Source organism: Pleurodeles waltl, chromosome 2_2 (genome assembly GCF_031143425.1).
Source record: "Pleurodeles waltl isolate 20211129_DDA chromosome 2_2, aPleWal1.hap1.20221129, whole genome shotgun sequence".
Taxonomy (NCBI): domain Eukaryota; kingdom Metazoa; phylum Chordata; class Amphibia; order Caudata; family Salamandridae; genus Pleurodeles; species Pleurodeles waltl.
Genome location: NC_090439.1, coordinates 207,722,950 through 207,742,439, shown reverse-complemented (window position 1 = coordinate 207,742,439; position 19,490 = coordinate 207,722,950). Strand labels below are relative to the sequence as shown.

General features: G+C 45.5%; 1 protein-coding gene across 7 annotated transcripts in view; it reads left to right on the top strand.

The window, feature by feature from the left end:
- Positions 1 to 19,490, top strand: part of TRIO (trio Rho guanine nucleotide exchange factor) — a 3,522,386-nt gene that overhangs the window by 1,636,670 nt on the left and 1,866,226 nt on the right. For all 7 annotated transcript variants that reach the window (XR_011200906.1, XM_069219639.1, XM_069219640.1 and 4 more), the window contains exon 27: positions 9,780 to 9,869. Coding sequence is in view for 6 of the 7 variants with exons in the window: in XM_069219639.1 (XP_069075740.1) it covers positions 9,780 to 9,869 (90 nt within the window). In the remaining variant the exon portion in view is untranslated. The remainder of the gene's footprint in view (positions 1 to 9,779; positions 9,870 to 19,490) is intronic.

The following is a 19,490-nucleotide window of genomic DNA, read 5'->3' as shown; positions in this document are numbered from 1 at the left end:
TCTCTACCTCAGAGGCGTGGTCATCAGCCTTTATTATAATATGACCTCCCAAAGCTTTGAATCGACTCCTCACATCTCTAATCTCGACACGTTGTCCCTTGATGAGGGTTATGTGCCTCTCTCTCACAGTCCATTAGACATTTTTGCCCCTTTTTTCATTCCGTTAATTATTGGCAGCTCTGCCTGCCTCACTTGTCATGCTCACTACCGCGTTCCTTTCAGGAACATTCCTTTCCAGTCATGACTTATCATAGCCTCTGTTGATATGTCAGTCATCTAATCCTTGTGGGTAACTTACATTATCTTCTTGTTTGTCTCATGCCTGGCCTACTTCTTCTTCCTTTCCAGGTTGTTGATTGTAGACTGGTGAGATTCGTTCGCAACCCTCCTCCTGGGTTGATATTGCTTCAGTATCTAATTCTAAGGTAAGGAATCTGCGGTTAGTTGTCTCTATCACATGAACAAGTTACTTACCTTCTGTAATGACTTATCTGATAGAGACACAGACTAGCTGCAGATTCCTTATCGAACCACCCATCCTCCCCTCTTGTGAACTGTGTTCTCTTCAGTCTAGCCAAGGGTACTTCATGTTGTATTTTCGTTAATGTGAGTTTAACATCACGTTTTTTCTAGCCTAGTTGGCATATACACTGTACCACTGGCAGTTTATAAGTGGCTCTGCCTTGTTGGGTGGATTCTAGTCACAGAAGAAACTGATGTCAACGCGTAGAGGGAGTATAGTGAATCCTAGTTTATTTTAATGGGATAACAGGAGTTAGCTTAGCCTTTGGCTTGCAGACTCTTGCCCCCTCACCTAGTGACCTTTAACCTACTTAGCTTGCTCTGTCTTAGCCTATTTAATTATTTAATTCTTCTAAGATGGCTGTCTTGTTTATAGTTAGGCCACTTGTTATGATTTGCATTATCAGTGCCACCACGTTAAGGCGTCAAGATTAAGTGAAAAAGACAAACAAACTGTAGGTGTTCACATTTAGGGACTTTACCTCTTCATGCTTTCGAGGGAATTGTTTATATGAATTGCCGCCCCAAGCATGCCTGTTATCTATTGTTTGGGAACACACCTACTTCAGGGGTCCAAGTAGATCTGTATAAATACACCACACTTTAGACAGATAATCAGAGGGATTCCGACCAGAGGGCATCGCCACCATCGCTGATATTGATGTTGCACGTCGTCTTGACACTGACTCAGTCTTCGTGTTCCTATGGAGTCTGAGATAGAGACCTCATTCCAAGGTAATGAGGGTTTGGGGCTCCTCTCACGGACATGGCATTGGCAGATTAGGTTTAATAACATACCCAGCTCTCCTTTAGGTAAGAGGTTAGGCCTATCATGATAGGGTATTATGACATATTACACACTTTGTCTATTCATGTTATTGCAAGATGGTGGGGGTCTTTGTAAAATAACTCTTGCCTTTACAATTCTGTTCCTTGCACTGTTCATTATCCTAATAATTGCAGCCCATGCAACTTATCGCAGATTGCAGTTGTGTTAATTAAAAACTATTGAAACTTTACTGCATCTCCGTGATTGCCTGTGTTTGGTTAAGACATGATATATCTGTGAGAAAGGGGTAATCTCTGTTTAACCACGACACTCCCTGAGATGTCATATTCTCGAGTCCATGTGTAAAGGCTGCTACAAATCACCTTTTACTATTTGGGTTTTCGGTGAGGTGCTGCTAGTGAGCCGAAAGGGTTGGGACGACAATTGCGACTTGTAGGATAGGCATAGTTGCCTACAAACATAAGTACTGTCATCCTTAAACCAGTATTCTTGCCTAGAGCAAGAGTCCAAACTACGACATGGCGCCACCAACAATGGTGTTTAGGGACTCACAGACAACAGGTACCCTAAGTACCATTAAACGGAGGCGTCAGTGGTCTTTGGGAAGATCCTCCTCAGCTGAAAAGGTAACACCTGATTAGACTATAGGTTGTTCAAGCTCGAATGCATAAAAGGACTATACTCCCCATTTGGTGTTCCGTTTCTCTGACCAATGTTACAAATATGGCTAACGCCATCGAAATTCCTGAGAATGCTATACAAACATTAACACAACACCTACTAGCGCATGGCTTTACAGAAGAGGGCAGGGATGTTACTCTTAAAATAGAAGCTAATGAAGCTTGCCAAACAGAAGCATTTTACTGTTGGGTCATCTTTACTGAGGTGAACCAAGAAACACATACATTTCACACATACGAAATTGCAAACATACCTCAACTGTACCAGGCATACCAGTATCATGAAATATCGCTCACATACCAAGAGCATCAGAACTGGTTTGAAGGCGCCCTACCACATGCATTACAAAGAGTGAGACTAGGTCCTTTAAGTAATGATGGACCAACGTGGCCTATGTTTGCCACATGCACACCTCACCCAAGCATAAAAAATATGCCATAGCAGATCTGCGAAATTTATATAATGAATTAGTAACATTTTATAGACGACTTGTCCAGTTCGTAATGCGAACTTTGAACACAGCACCAGCGTGTCCAGCTCCACCAGTACCTGGTGGATACCAATTGGCTACTGGGATTAATCCACAAACAGTGCATACTATCATGGGTAAAATACCCACAGAACGAGAGAAAATACAGTTCTGGATAGCCCAGAAAACAAATCAGCTGGAAGCTGTGTTTCCCATACGGGACCACAGGAAAAACATAGACTTCTCACAATGTGCTTGCCCTTCGGGATGGTTCCCTTGGTGGATGACTGCGCCACATGGGGTATAGTCTTCGCTGCTATATATACTACCACACATGGTACCCCGACACTTGCCACTTTACCGGAGGTGTTAAAACAAATACAGAATGAGCACGGGGCTGTACCAGCCTTGGATTTGGGGATGAAATTAATGCGTAATTTTGACGCAGTTTCCTCAATAATACTCGGTAACATTAAAGGGGAAGCGGTAGCACTGGCTATACGCCAGCATCTCCGAGAAACTCCACATTTGGAACAGGAGAGACAGCTACCAAAAATAATTTCCGACACCTATACTAGTATAGAGCGGGATAGTTTGGGAGCCAAACCAAAGAAGTTGGAATTACAAAGTACCATCCTTAAGGAAAGGTACAAAGCAGGCACAAGAGGGCTCTAAAATGCGCTGGGAAAAACAAAAATAATTTAAGGATAGACAAAATAAGAGAGTTGATTCTCCACACCCGGAGAACCATCTCAGAAATAGAGAAAATACAAAAACTCCTGATAGATATACTGATTCACGTCCCTCTCGTTCTTTTCAGGACGCTCCTGATAGACGTAGCGAGAGAGGGGGCCGTCCTGATCGACGTCCTGAATACGTGAAACAAAAGAAAGACTTACCACAGTCTACAGTCAAAAAAGAAGAAAAGACTCCTCAGCAGAAGCCACAGTTTAAAAAGAAGAAGGTGGCAGCACTGCCAGTTAAAAATACCAGTACACTTGAGAACATTGCTGAAGAACAAGACGTGGGCAGTGACACTGTTAGACAGCGCAGCAGAGGTCACGATATGTCGCCAGAGTCTGAAAGATCATCTGGATGCGACAGCAACTTAACGATTTTATTGTGGTTGAGACTGCGGACTGTCGCGTTCTCCCACCCGACAGGGTTTATGATTTAAAAATTCAAAAAAGGGAGATGTAGAGCGCACCATTGGTGTGATATTCTGGGATTAACTTAATAGTGATATCCTGTTGGCCGAAAGAGACTGGCCACCTGAGCACGTCCATAAGCTCCCACATGAGGAAGATGTCATTTTGCCTTCTTTCTCTAATCTTGTCCCAGAAGCAGAAAAACAAGCCTATGCTGTTGAATGGGCCTTAGCGCAGGCACCTGTGTTATACCGCAATCATGTAGGTTGGGACAAGGACTCTCCCTGTCATGTCATTTCTTTCAGGTCTACACCCCAACCTCAGCCACAATATCCTGTTAAACATGAAGCAAAAACTCCGGTGAGGGAGATCCTCACTCAGCTCGAGTACCAGGGAGTAACTGAGCCCTGTACATCTGCAATGAATAACCTGTTATTCCACGTTGCAAAGCTAGACCATGCATACAGAATAGTCATAGATTACAGACATTTAAATAGTCATACACGTACATATGCTATACAAAACTCACATAGCACGGCACTAATAAACAATATAGTGTGTAAAAAATATAAAACCACGTTAGATAATTCTAATGGGTTTTTCTGCCAGACCTTAGCCCATGAAAGTCGGGACCTGAGTGCATTTTCATTTGGCTCACAAAAACGCTTTTGTCGTTTACCCCAAGGCTATAAGAACAGCCCAGGGCTATTCTCAGCCCGTGTAACATCAATATTACATGATATTGATCCCGAGGCGTTATCCTACGTGGATGACATATATATCTCACGGACGACGACCTCAACATTCATCTTGTAAGGGTCGATCGGATAATTTTGGGATTTGCAGACCTTGGTTACAAATTCAACTTTAAGAAAAGTAAGATTGCCTTTCTTAGTGTATTGTTCCTGGGATATGAGCTATTGAACGAAGGGAAGAGCCTGGCCCGCACTTTCTGGAGAAATGTGCACAATTGCACACTCTTAACACTCTCAAGAAACTACAGTCATTACTAGGTTTCTTTAACTTTGGCAGAACATACATTCCAGACTATGCACAGCGTATCAAGCCACTTTATGACTTGATACTGACAAACCTTTCTAGCAGACACTGGACAGTTGAACACACACGCATCCTTAGGGAATTGCAACAGGACATGCTAGAAGCTAAACACTTGCACACACATGACAATAAAACGAATTTGGTCATCCGAATAATTGCTGCTGCCATTGGTTTTATTTATGTCCCCTTCAATGAAGGCGACACAGTACCCATAGCATATAAATCACATTTATACTCAAATGCAGAACAACGTTTTGCACCTACAGAAGATTCTGACTGCAGTTCAAATGGCTGTCATAAAGGAGAGGCCACTTGCCCAAGGGAAATGGATTATTGTTGTTATCCTGGTGCCGGCCTTAGAGGCTGTCACCAAAGCAAGTGTTCCCAACTCTAAAGCATTACATCCACGTTGGATTCAGTGGGCAAACTCTCTGACCGCCACTGATGTGGATTACATCTTTGATTTAGAACTTCAGACACAAGAGTTTCTCCAGTATGAACAGGAGTAACCCGCTCCTCTAAATATCTTGCCACTTGATAGATACCACACTGTCATCTACACTGATGGTTCAACACAACCAGCTGTAGGTACCAAACATCAGTACTCAGCCGCTTGCGCAGCCGTGAGCGGAGTGATGGAGTCTTCCACCCTCACAACACCTACACGCAGACCCTAGGGGACAGCACAGCTCAAATGGCTGAACTTAAAGCTCAAATATTAGCGCTAGAACACACAGAGCCAGGATGCCTGACTTTAATAGTCTGTGACTTGTACTACTGCGTCCATTCATACAATGATTATCTTAATCATTGGAAGCTGAACGGGTTTAGAGATTCCAAAGGGAACACCATAAAACACAAAACACTGTGGGGGAGGGTGGCTGATCTTAAGGATAAGCTACAGTGTGTCCATGTAGTACATACTTTGGGCCAGCAACATGTAGGAGTACATTTTATTGGGAACACTTTGGCTGATGAAGCAACCAAATCTGCAGTAGCTACGACTTCTGTGGCTGCAGTGACTCGTTCACACACAAGATTGGATAATGAAATACTGACTGCCGTGAAAGCTTCTGCTGAAGGCAAGTTTCTCCCAAAAGGATACTGTCAGAGTCACCAGATCCTCGGGGTCTGTGCACGTTCCCAACAATTCCACCACAAGACAGCTCCAATACTCTGATTAGATTTGTCACAGAGTCTAAGAGAGTCCGAGTGGGGAAAAGAGGATTAGGAAGGGAACAGCTGGGAAGGAGACCTGTAGGAAGCAAAAGTTAAAACACACAACATCAAAATGACATCTCATGAAATCAGTACTAGGCTATGACTCTAAGCATTGTCATTCTGAAAACGTGAACAATCTAAGCATAGGCTTAAAATGACTAGTCTTCAAGATGACTGGATACCTGTGAGGGAATCAAGAAAGGTTAAATGAAAACTTTCAAATTCAAATATTTTCCTTTGCATGAGAATCAGGAAACAATCTGAATAATTTCTAAACTATCATATGAATCTTTTTTTTGAGAAAACATATTAGGAACACATATTAGGTCTTTTTTGTTCTCTCAGATTGTCTGAACATGAATTGCGCACATTGTATATTTTCACATAGGTAGTAAACACCATAGAAGGATTGTGCACCATGAATAACGCAACGTAGATTCGAGGAATAAATCACGCGACTTGTCAACTCAAACTACCAAGTAAGTGCCTTAGAATGGTAGCGCGTAATGAATAACATAAAGTAAGCACGAGGAAAGAATCGCGCGTCTTGCTGATTCGAATTCCACCATGTAACTGCCAAGAAATGGTAGCACTCAATGAATAACATGAATTAAGCACGAGGAAAGAATTGCACATCTTGCCGATTCGAATGCCACCATGTAACTGCCCAGGAATGGTAGCGCACAATGAATAACATGAATTAAGCACGAGTAAAGAATCGCGCGTTTGCCGATTCGAATGCCACCATGTAACTGCCCAGGATTGGTAGCGCACAATGAATATCAAGGGTTAAATCACAAGAACATGAATCGCGCGTCTTGCCGATTCGAATGCCACCATGTAACTGTCAAGGAATGGTAGCGCACAATGAATATCAAGGGTTAAATCAAAAGAACATGAATCGCGCGTCTTGCCGATTCGAATGTCAGCATGCAAATGCCACGGAACGCCCAAGCGCACATTCACTCGTGCAAGAGTAAAATTGTTTATCATGCAAGAAGTGCAAGAAGTCGAGCGTCCTCGATAATGGGATCAGGGGCCGAGCCCAACCTCCGTCTTACCGCCCTAATTAAGGATCATCAATGTAAATGAAGGGCAGAGGCCTGGAAGATCAAAGTAGGCCACCGGAACAGGAGCTCAGGAAGTTGCTGCTGCTCTGCACCGGGACCTCTGAATAGTGAGCACGTGGAGCTGGCCTGGCTCCCTTATATAGAGTCTTTGCCCAGCCCACAAACCACACTTACGCATGCTGCAGGGAGAGCTTCTAGAAGGCCCTGGAAGGGGACCACACCCTGACACAGTCTGGAACCCTGCAGCAGTACATGAGAAAGGGTAATCTCTGTTTAACCACAACACTCCCTGAGATGTCCTACTCTCGAGTCCATGCGTAAAGACTGCCACAAATCACCTTTTACTATTTCTGTTTTTGGTGAGGTGCTGCTAGTGAGCCGGCAGGGTTGGGACGACAGTTGCAGCTTGTTGTAGGGTAGGCATAGTCGCCTACAAACATAAGTACTGTCATCCTTAAACCAGCAGTCTTGCCTAGAGCAAGAGTCCAAACTACGACAGGAGGGGCTATATGGACTCAGCTGACGTCATGTCTGGGGATGACATCACTACGGAGTCGATCAACGCCCTCTACCGACGTGCAGAGGTACTGCTGAGGAAACGTTTCCGGATCCAGTCTGACACCTAGGGAGAATTTAAGATAAGGAATCTGCGGCTTGACTGTGCCCCTACCAGATAAGGCGTTACTGAAGGTAAGTAACTTGTTTATTTATTCTGCAGTATAAGAATGGAGCAGACCTCATAAAAAGCAGATGATGCCATGTGCAGCGGAACCAATATGAATTGAATTTCGTGTATCTGCAGAGACATTTGTGACTTGTGTCTGTAAGGTTGCAACTTCACCGTTTTAGTATCACAAAAGAGGTAAACTCGGATACAGGTGATTATTAACAGTGCATGTGCAACCACAATCTGCATTTGTTGTGTATGTACTGTACGTCCATCAGAAGTACAGCCTTAGAGTTCTTGTGGGATACTAAGGGGACAACAATAACAGACCACTGAAATCTGTTTGAAATGATATCAATATAATGTCAGTCCCCCCAGATCTGCCTGAAATCTGTATTACACACAAAAACAGCAGCCTCTTAAGGAGGAGAGGGCAAATTCTGCAAACCGCCGCTGAATATTTGGCCACTTTGTGTGGCACAGAGCAATGACAGGTTTTCACAGGTCAGATTTTATGAAGATTGTTTCTTATACACATAACCTTCATATCAATTGCAAACTTTTTTTGTTTTTATGATGCAATGTGTTTTTGTTTGTAAGTGAATGCTTAAAATTTGGGCAGAAAATTAAAAGAAGATATAGGGTGATTCATTGATTATCCCAGAATCACTACATTTAATTAATCTTAGATTAGAGTGAATGCATTACTCACAAGGCTATTTTGCAACATTTGCGCATGTTATAAAGAGGTACAAATACTGATGCTATGAGAAAGCAGTCATTTAAACCTTTATTTTTTTCGGTCAATTTCTATAGTAAAATTTATGATAAATTGCCCCATATGCTCTAAATCTTTCAAAAATGTCTAAGGGGGAGAACATACACTCAAGCCCTTCTTGGAATATTTGGCCTCCTGGGCATCTGCAGGGGGGGGTGGGCAAAGGGGAGCCCTTACCCTCTCCCCTGGTTTTAGGTCCAGCTTGGTGTGCAGGCTCATAGTGCCGTGTAACTCTGTGGCTGCCGTAGTCTTAGGCTGCCTGCACTAGTACGTCCGCTGCCCTTGCCAAAAACTGGCTGGGACGCCGTGGACCCCCTCCCCCCTGAAACAATATTTGCGACTCTGATAGTTGGCCCGTGTAGTTGGCATAAGGTATTTAGTATTGGTTTAATGTATATGTTTTCAAATCACTTGGAAATTCACCAGTTGATAGGGAGACTTTTTTGCTGTTTTATACAGCACACACTCAGCCCAAGGGCATTACATGCGCACCAGTTACTTTACACAAGGTCAGATTCATTTTTTATTATTATTTTTTTAGACTCTGGGAGTTTAAGTGATTCGCCCAGTTTCACAGGATGTTTAGCTGATGCTGGGATTCGAATCTGGTTCCCCAGTTCCAAAGTTGGCAGCTCTGGCCATTACAACACATCTTCCTTGCTTTCGGAGCAACAGGGTGATTGTATGATAATAATACTAACACAATCTGTGTTTCTGCTTGCCACTTATGACTATTCTTTTTCATTGCTATTGTATATATATTTCTGGTTCCTACAGCTATATTACTCTAGAACTCTGCTCAGCCCCACATACTGTTTACTTGAAACTCAGTTTTAACCACACAGTAATTTTATTCTGCTTAATAAAGTATTGGTCCTACAAGAGTCCTATTTATATGGTTGGTCAGTCACTTGTTTTGTGTCACGCTTAATCCTTAGCTTCCATCAAAATGTTAAAGTTAACCAACTCCTCCGTACCTAACCATGTGTGCTTTGATTATTGCTAACAGTTTCACGACTTAGGTATGCATCTGTTAAGAAAGAGGTGGAAGCGAAAAAAACGTTTAGGTCTGACTACTGCTTTTTGGGGAGATTTTATGCCTCGGTGTGGTTTTATAACTCACACCTGATTACTCCATATTCAAGTTCACTTTTGAACTTTATTTATTGTTAGTGATAAAGTGATCAGAATGCATGTGCAGATTAAATGAGTGTAAGGTACAGCAATTCAGTTTCTGCTTCCTTTAAACTTAATACTTGATCATTTGCGCTGCCCTGGCAGCTGATACCCATATCAAACCTGCAGCTATTTTGTTTTGTGCTAAATGTTTATCATTGTGGGATCAAACTAATGAAAGTGCCATATGATTTACAGGCGGACAAGTTTCAAATGTATGTTACCTACTGCAAAAATAAGCCAGATTCAACCCAGCTTATACTGGAGCAAGCTGGACCTTACTTTGATGTAAGTATTATCTTTCACACAAAATAAAACGGCCTTAATCCTTGTTTGCTATTTTGATTTCTCCATATTAGCTGCTATGATTTGTTGTGTTGGCACCGGCCTATTGCAGTCACTTTGTATTTATTTTACTGCATTCTGTTTTGTTTGCACAAGAAAAAAATATCACAGCAAATACCACTATTTTCTAATTGGTCACAATCATATTTCTGCTGCATATTTCTCACTTTTTGATTCACTGCAGGAGCCAGATTGAATCCAGAGAACTCTGCTATAACTTCTGAGCACCAACAGGTGGCACTACCAGCATCTGAAAAGGCTCAGTTTTGCCTCTTGTTTTGAAGTCACGGAGCCACATAAAGACACCACCCATGCATGCTAATGTGTTATCTTTTTTGCACATGCCTAAACCCTGACCTAGATCGTCTCTGACTTAACGGCCTGTTACTGTAGATTCATCACACTTTTAGAAATGGCATTCTGCAAGGATGTCTTCCCCCACGTACATTAAGATTTAACCAACCTCACACTTGACAGACTTGCATGAAGTCTGCCTTTTATGCATTTGTATGAAACATAACTCGAATCCTGCATACAAATGATCTCTGATGTATCCAAAGGCCATCAGGGAACGGAAAGCCAAACTCTATGTTAGCAAATACAAGTAAAGAGGTCGGTCCTTCTGAAAGTTCCATTGACATCTGAGCCCCCTTCGCTGTCTTCTACTAAGTGTACAATAAAGTTGAATGAGTAGTCCAAGTGCAAGCACGAGATTTCTAAGCTAGACTCTGCACCTCTGCCTACATTCCTCTCCAGTGAGAGATCACATGATCTGAACGCCAGAGGGCTGTTTGCAGCTTTATTGTCCAACTTTGAACTGGTCCTAACTCTGTATCTGATGCCTTAGAAAGAGGTATGCTGCAGCTTTTCATGCTAGATCTTTATCGACATTGTGTGCCTTCAGGCCCTGCAGATTTGGCAGGGCTTCTAGTTGAATTTCCATCAGCAGAGCTTTCCTTGGTGCCAAATAATCTTGTTGAGCCTTACCATGCATTTCTTCTGGCATTAGACCTCACCGTAATGCTGGAAGCGGCACCAGAGGCACTCATTCTGGATTTGGCTCTGACTCCAGTGGTGGATCTGTAGCCAAGTTCAGTCCAAGCACACCCTATGTTACGCCAGTGTCACAGCCCCATATGGAGGAAGACAGTGCTCCAGGAGTATGGAAACCATATTTAATTCTGACTCTGATGCAATTCTAGGACTTGAGTAGATTTAACTCAACAAGGATGATAAGGTGCCGTGTAATTTGCTTCGCCCCACCCGTTTACTCTGATGTTGGCCTATACATTCACCTTCAAAATGCCTTTGGCTTAGACACTATGTCAGAGACTGAGTTTGATTCACCCCTGAGCGCCCCAACGGAGATAAGTGCCTCAGTTGTTTTGGCTGAGCCCAGCCACAAAGATACAAGATTTGCAGTTACTCATTGGAGACCAAGGCAAACCTGTTTACTGAAATAAAGCAGGCTGATATAGGATGTCTTAAGCCCTAATACCAGACCCAGACTGAATCCATCATGGTGGCTTGGTCTAAATCTTGTTAAGCCCCAACTAGGCCCTCACTGAATCCCCCAATTGCTTGGTTCCAAGACCTGCCCTGGGGAACCCTTGCTCGTAGTTGAAGCATCTGACTCTCAGACATTTGTCTTGCAGGCCTCGACAAGCAAGGCAAATACGAAAATCTTAATCCTACTGCTTCATGAAACAGGTAGTCCCAAACACTTAATGCCTTGCAGCTTCAGAAAATCCTTTACCTAAACTGTACATGATGGAAAGACTGGGACTAACAAAGTCTTGAGAGTGGGCCTTGACACTAAAGACTGTTACCTGAGCCATGACCACCTGCGTTGGTAATCTGGTCCCTGCTTGGATGCGTGTTACCAGGTTTTCTACATATATTTAAGCCTCCCTGAATTACATGCCTTTTGATGGGTTCTGCTTTTTGTTGATAAAAAGGTTTTGTCACAGGAATGATTTAAGGACATAAGAGCTATGGCTAACTCTTTAGGGCTGCTTTCCCTCGCTTGGCACTTTGACCAGTCCTTAAAGCTTCTGCAGCAACTAGTCCAGCATATTTGAGGTCCTAAAGACAAAGGCAGATGGTGTAGCACACAGCACATTTAGCCATTCTCCTCACCCTATTTGCCTGCTGCAGTCTATGCAAAGCTGCTTCATTTTCTCGTACAATAGCTACATCTCACTAATGAGGATTAGAATTCATTTTTTCCCACCTGGCTGACATTCCATTATTTCGATCTATGTGTCCTTCAGGTTGTCCCATTTGGTTGCACCCCTACCTCTCCCGTGTAGCTCTCCCCAAATTATGCCAGTTTTGAGTCAGACATCCCAGACCATAATGATATTCACAATGGAGAAAGTCAGATGTTGGTTACAGAGGGCGTGACCAGGGTAGTGCCTGAGACAGCAAGTGGTACGTGATGCTACTCCTGTTACTTCCTGATCCCAAGAAGAGAGGTGGGATTGATGCCAATTTTCGACCCAGGTTTCTAAACACCTTCCTTATGAAGGAAATGTTCAGTGACTAACAGGGCAATGCTGGCCCTGTGTAGGAAAGTGCCCTCTTTCTTGGCATGGTTACCCCCTTTTTTCTGCCTGGTGTCAGTGTGTTTGACTATGTTCATTGGGTTCCTGCTAACCAGGACCCCAGTGATTATGCTTTCTCCCTTCTAACTTGGTAACTGTACCTGTTTCTTTCTACAATTGGCATAATGGTCCCCCACTGTTAGTCCCTAGTATATGATACCTATATACCCAGGGCATTGGGGTTCCAGGGGATCCCTATGGACTGCAGTAGTTATTCTGCTACCCATAGGGAGGCCATGCAAAGGGTTCTGCAGGCCTTCCATTGCAGTCTGTGGAAAACGGGTGCATGCACCCGTTTTCACTACTGGTCACTGCACCAGGTCACTATAAGTCACCCCTATGTTAGGCCCTCTCAGCCCAGAGGGCAGGGTGCAGGTGCCTGTGTGTAAGGGCATCCCTGCACTAGCAGAGATGTCCCCACAAACTCCAGGCACATTTTCCTGGACTTTGAGAGTGTGGGGATGCCATTTTACGTGTGTCCTGGACATAGGTCACTACCTATGTCCAGCTACATAATGGTAACTCCGAACCTGCACATGTTTGGTATCAAACATATCAGAATTATACCACAATACTGTTGCAAGTATAGGAAGTATGATTCCATGCACTCTGGGGGCTCCTTAGAGGACCCCCAGCATTGCTACCACCAGTCTTACAGGGTTTTCTGGGCAGCCCAAGCTGCTTCCACCGCAGGTTTCTGCCCTCCTACTGCTTGATCTGATCAAGCTCAGGAAGGCAGAACAAACGATTTCCTTTGAGAGAGGGAGGTAACACCCTCTCCCTTTGGAAATAGGTGTGACTGGCTTGGGAAGGGTAGCCTCCCCAAGCCACTGGTATGCTTTGAAGGGCACATTTGGTATCCTCTGTGCATAAGCCAGTCCACGCTGGTTCAGGGACTCCTAGTCCCCGCTCTGGCACAAAACTGGACAATGGAAAGGGGAGTGACCACTCCCCTGTCCATCACCACCCCAGGGTGGTGCTCAGAGCTCCTCCAGAGGATCCCTGGGTTCTGCCATCTTGTTTCCAAGGGTGGCAGGGAATTGTGGGAGCATCTGAGTGGCCAGGCAGGTGACCTCAGAGCCCCCTCCTGATAAGTGCTTACCTGGCTATGTGACCAATCCCCCTTTCAGGGCTATTTAGGGTCTCTGTCTTGGGTGGGTCCTCAGATTTGGCTTGCAAGATTCCAGCAGAACTCCTCTGCAACCTCTACTTCAACTTCTGGCCTCTGGAACTGTGACTGGAACCTCTAGGACCCGACAAGCTGCCTCCAAGAAGAATAACTTTTCTGCAACATTGTTTCCATGACTCCTGCCAGCAATTGCAACATTTCCATCAGCTGTGCATCCACTGAGGGTTGTGTGTCTTCAGTCTGCACTAGAAGAAAGAAGGAATCTTCCTTGGAGTGAAGGAGTCGTTCCCCCATCCCACCTGGGTCTGCAGGCACCTGCTGAAACGACGACCAGCTGCGTGGATCTCCTCTCATCCTGAGCTGCGTGGATCCTGCATCATGGGTGGTGGTCTGGAGTAGTCCTCTTGGTCCTCTCTGCCAGCTGTCCAGCTTTGGTGGAGTTAAGCCCTTGCCTTCCCACGTGGGACAGTGCCCCTGTGCACTGCATCTCTTGTAGCTGCCAAGGGCTGTTTGCATCTCCTCCAAAGGATCTTATGGTGACATTTAGCTGCAGTCACCAGCACTCCTTCCTGCAATGTCTTGTGGGTCATCTGTGTCGCTGAGGGTCCCCTGTGACTCCCCCTCCTGGGTTGAGTCCTCCTGGTCCTTCCTGGTCCCCAGCAGCACCACTTTTCCACTAACCGCGAGTTTGCCTTTCCCAAGGCTTGTTGGTGAAATTTCTGCACCAACACCTGCCTACAATCTTCACTCCAGCATGGGACATCTTCTGCATCCATCAGGAACTCTTCTCTGGCTCCAGGGCTGCAGTGCTGACCTGTTCTTCCTCACATTCGACCAATGCTTGCAAGTACAGCTGGGTGGGTAGTAGCTCCCACTCCTCCTGGACTCCACTGTGACTTTTGGACTCTCTCTCCACAGGTCTTCTTCTCCAGGAATGCACCGCTGGTTTGTTGCAGTCTCTTGTCTGGGTGTCTTCTTTTCTTCTTTTTCCTCCTTTTGAGTGGTTCAGGGACATTCCAGTGATATACTCCTGCTTTCCTGGTCGGTGGGGGGTACTGTGTTACTTAACTCTGTGGTTTTGTAGTACTCCCAGCTCCCCTCTACACATCCCACTTACCTACATGGGGGTCCTGTGTTTGCATTCAATTTTTTTAGTATATGGTTTGGGCTTCCCATAGGGTCACTATTGGTTATTGCTATTTGCACTGTTTTCTAACCTTTTCTAATCTTTTCTATGACTATTACTGTTTGCTAGTGTATACATTTAGTGTATTACGTACCTCCTACTGGAGGTATCCCTTCTAGAACTTTGTGGTATTTGTGTTCCAAAAATAAAGTACCTCTATTTTTGTAACACTGAGTGTTTTCATTAATGTGTACAAGTGCTGTGTGATTACAGTGGTTTTTCATGAGCTTTGCATGTCTCCTAGATAAGCATTGGGTGCTCATCCACAGCTACCTCTAGGGAGCCTGGCTTCTAGACACTGCTTACACTTCACTAAGAGGAAATACCTGGACCTGGTATAAGGTGTATGTACCGTAGGTACCCACCACACACCAGGCAAGCTTCATACAGTAAGTTGTACAGTGTTTGAATAAATGCCAGTAATCGGTTTTAAAAGTGGACACTGCAATTTTCAGACACAGTTCCGGGGGGAAGAAAAGCTAGTATGTTTTACTGGTAAGTACACAACTTACAGTACCAGTCTCCGGGGGTTAGGAAGTCCACTGGTTGGGGTGCTAGTTAACCCCAAACACCTACCACCAGCAACACAGGGCCAGCCGGGTGCAGAGGTCAAAGCTGAGGTAAGTTTAACATGGGCTCCTGGGGAGACTAGGGGCACTTGATTTCAGATCTGTTGGCAGGTAAGTTCTAGCGTCTAAGGAGAGGAGACCTGGGGGTTTAAAGGAGCACTGGGGGGGCTACAAGTAGGCACCAAGCTCACACCCTCAGCGGCGCAGGGACGGCAAGGTGCAGGGTGCAAAGATAGCGTTGGGCTCCCAGTGCTTTCCTATGATGGGACCCCAGTGGTCACTTAGATGCTGCAGGCTGGGTCCACTGGGTCGGTTCCAGAAAACCACAGGCTGGACAAGTAGGAGGGCTGTCTGCTCAACATTGCTGCACCGAAGGTCGGGTTCTCCAAGGCCTGGGGGCTGAAGGTGCAGGGTAACTATTTGGCGTCAGATATCTTCGTCCGGCGCTTTCATGGTCAGGGGGGTCCTCTGGATTCACACTGCAGGTGTCGTTGTGGGGGGCAGGAGAGGTCAACCCAAGGTTGGTTGGAATCACCTGGGGATCCTTTTCAGCCGGTTGGGCCATCTGGACACAGACTGTGGGCATTGGGTGCAGAGCGGTCAGGACTCGCACATCCTGGGAGGCTCTGGAGTCCTTCAATGTAGTTTCTTCTTGGACAGGGCCGCTGTTCACAGGAGTTCTTGGTCCTCTGTGATGCAGGCTGACCTCTGGAAGCTTGGCAGAGGTCACTGGACCCACAGGATGTGTTGTTTTGTTTTGTGCAGGCTCTTTGAAGCAGGAGACAGGCCGGTAGGTCTGGGGCCAAGTCAGTTTTCATCTTCCTTCTTCTCTGCTGGGGTTTTAGCTTTTCAGTCCTTCTTCTTTCTTCTTGTGAGGTCGCCAGGAATCTGGTGAACTGGGTTCAGGGGAGCCCTTAAATCCTGGATTTAGGGGCCTTACAGGAGTCAGAGGGCAATAGCCAATGGCTACTGTCCTTGAGGTTGGCTACACCCTTCCTGTGTCCACTCCCTTTGGGGAGGGGGACATAAACCTAACTCTGTTGCTTCCTGTCCTCCAAACTAAGATAAAAGATTCTGTAGGGAGGGGGGGGGGGGGTCACCTCACCTATGGACACCTTAGGGGTGGTCCTACTTGGGGTGTTAACTCCCTCCTGCTTTCCCTAATTTTCCTGCCAGACTTGTCGCCAAATGTCGGGCTTTGTCAGGGGGGTGGGCACTGTAACAAGCGGTCTGAGCCTTTGAGTCTCACCACCAGGTGTTAAGAGTTCCTGCAAGAGGGAGGTGTGAAGCATCTCCATCCAGTACAGGCTTTGTTTCTGGCCGCAGAGATCACAAAGGCTTTCACCCCTTGTGGTAAGAAATTCGTCTGAAAGTGGCAGGCTTGCACGGACTGGTCAGTCCTGCACTAGCAGTTTGGCTAACATACAGGGGGCATCTCTAAGATGCCAGCTGGGTGCATTTTTCAATAAATACCACACTGGCATCAATGTGGGTTTATTCTGCTGAGAAGTTTGACTTCTCAGTAGTCAGTGAAGCCATTGTGGAGCTGTGGAGTTCATGATGACAAACTCCCAGATCATATTCTCAATATGGCTAGACTGCACTTACAGTGTCTAAGAATTGACTTAGACACTGTAGGGGCACAGTGCTCATGCAACTATGCCCTCACCTGTGGTATAATGACCCTGCCTTAAGGCTGTAAGGTCTGGTAGAGGGGTGACTTAATTATGCCACAGGCAATGGTCAGTGGGCATGGCACCCTGAGAGGGGTGCCATGTCGTCTTATCCTTTTTCTCCACACCAGTACACACAAGCTGCAAAGACAGTGTGCACGTGCTTGGTGACGGGTCACCCAGGGTGGCATAATACATGCTACAGCCCTTGGGGACCTTCCCTAGCCACAAGGCCCTTGGTACTATGGGTACTTTTTACAATGGACTTAACTGTGTGCCAAGGGTGTGCCAATTGTGGAAACAAAGGTACAAATTATGGGAAAGAATACTGGTGGTGGGGCAGGGTTAGCAGGGTCCTATCACACTCTCAATCAACGTTGGCATCAATATCAGGCAAAACATTGGGGGTGTGGAGTAACCATGCCAACAGTGGCACTTTCCTTGCCCCCCCACCCCCAAAACAAAAGAGAATGAGAGGAACCTTTTGCGAGGGAGTCTTCATTATTAATGTGGAAGAACCTGGAAAGTCTATCTGCATTGGCATGGTCAGTCCCAGGTCTGTAAAGTCCATTCCCTGTAGGGAGATGGACGACCTCAAAAGTTAAGGTTCTCACCTTTCATTTGCATTAGCCATCTGAGAGGTTTGTGGTCAGTTTGAACATTAAAGTGAGTACCAAACAAGTATGGCCTCAATTTTTTCAGGGACCAAACCACTGCAAATACCTCCCTCTCAATGGCACTCCAACGCTGCTCCCTGGGGGGTAGCCTCCTGCTAATGAAAGTGACAGGTTGGTCAAGACCATCATCACTGTTTTGGAATCGGACTGCTCCTATCCCACGTTCAGAGGCATCTGTCTTCACAATGAACTGCCTCGAATAATCTGAAGCTTTAAGATCTGGCGCTGAGCACATTGCCTCCTTCATGGTGTCAAAGACCTTTTGACAGTCAAGAGTCCAGGTTACCTTTTTGGGCATTTTCTTTTAGGTCAATTCTTTGAGGGGAGTCACAATGGACCCATACCCCTTCACAAACCTTCTGTGGTAACTAGTCAAGCCAAGGAATACCTTGACTTGAGTCTGGTTTTTTGGAGCTTCCCAGTCCAGAATTGTCTGGATCTTGGGCTGTAAGTGTTGCTCTTGGCTTCCATCTTCAAGGTGACCCAAGTATACAACTGTGCCCTGCCCTATTTGGCACTTTGATGCCTTAATAGTGAGGCATGCTGATTGCAAGGCCTGCAAAACCTTCCCCAGGCAGATCAGGTGATCCTGCCTGGTGGAGCTAAAGACAGCAATATCATCTAGATATGCTGCACTAAAGGACTCCAAACCATCAAGGACTTGATTGCCAACATTTGGAAGGTGGTAGGGGCATTCTTTAAGCCAAAGGGAATAACAGAAGACTGTTAATGCCCATCAGGTGAAGAGAATGGTGTCCTTTCTTTTGCTCCAGGTGCCATCCTAATTTGCCAGTATCCTGCAGTAAAGCTAAAGGTACTTAGGAATTTTGCTGCACCCAATTTGTCAATCAATTTGTCTGCTCTGGGTATAGGGTGTGCATCTTTCTTGGTGATAGAGGTGAAACCTCTATAGTCCACCCAGAACCTCATTTCTCTCTTGCCATCCTTGGTATGAGGTTTGGGGACTAAGACCACTGGGCTAGCCCAGGGTCTGTCAGTGGGCTCAATAACACCTAACTCCAGCATACTGTGGACTACCACCTTGATGCTTTTCTTGACTTGGTTAGACTGTATATTTTTGTTTTTACAGGTCAACTGTCTCCTGTTTCCACATCATTGGTATACAGGTGAGTCTGTCCAGGAGTCAAAGAGAAGAGCCCAGCATACTGCTGTAGGACTTGCCTGCAGTCAGCTTGCTTTTGGGCAGAGAAATGTGTCTGACTAGACAACTCCCTCAACTGACCCATCCTGAGGGTCATTTGAGAGGAGGTCAGGGAGAGGTTCACTCTCTTCTTCCTGATCCTCATCAGTAATCATCAGCATGGTTATATCTTCCCTATCATATAGAGCTTTAGGTGGTTAACATGGATCACTCTCTTGGGTGTCCTGCTGATGCCCCGGTCCACCAAATAGGTGACCTCACTCTTTTTCTTCAGGATTGGGTAAGGGCCACTCCATCTATCCTGAAGTGCCATGGGAGTCACAGGCTCCAGAACCCATACTTTCTGCCCTGGCTAGAATTCTACCAGTGCAACCTTTTGGCCATACCTCAATTTCTAGAGCTGTTGGCTGGCCTCAAGCTTTTTGGATGCGCTTTCCATGTATTCAGCCATCTTTGAGCGGAGGCCAAGCACATAGTCCACCACATCTTGTTTAGGCTCATGGAGAGGTCTCTCCCAACCTTCTTTTACAAGTGCTAGTGGTGCCCTTACAGGGTGGCCAAA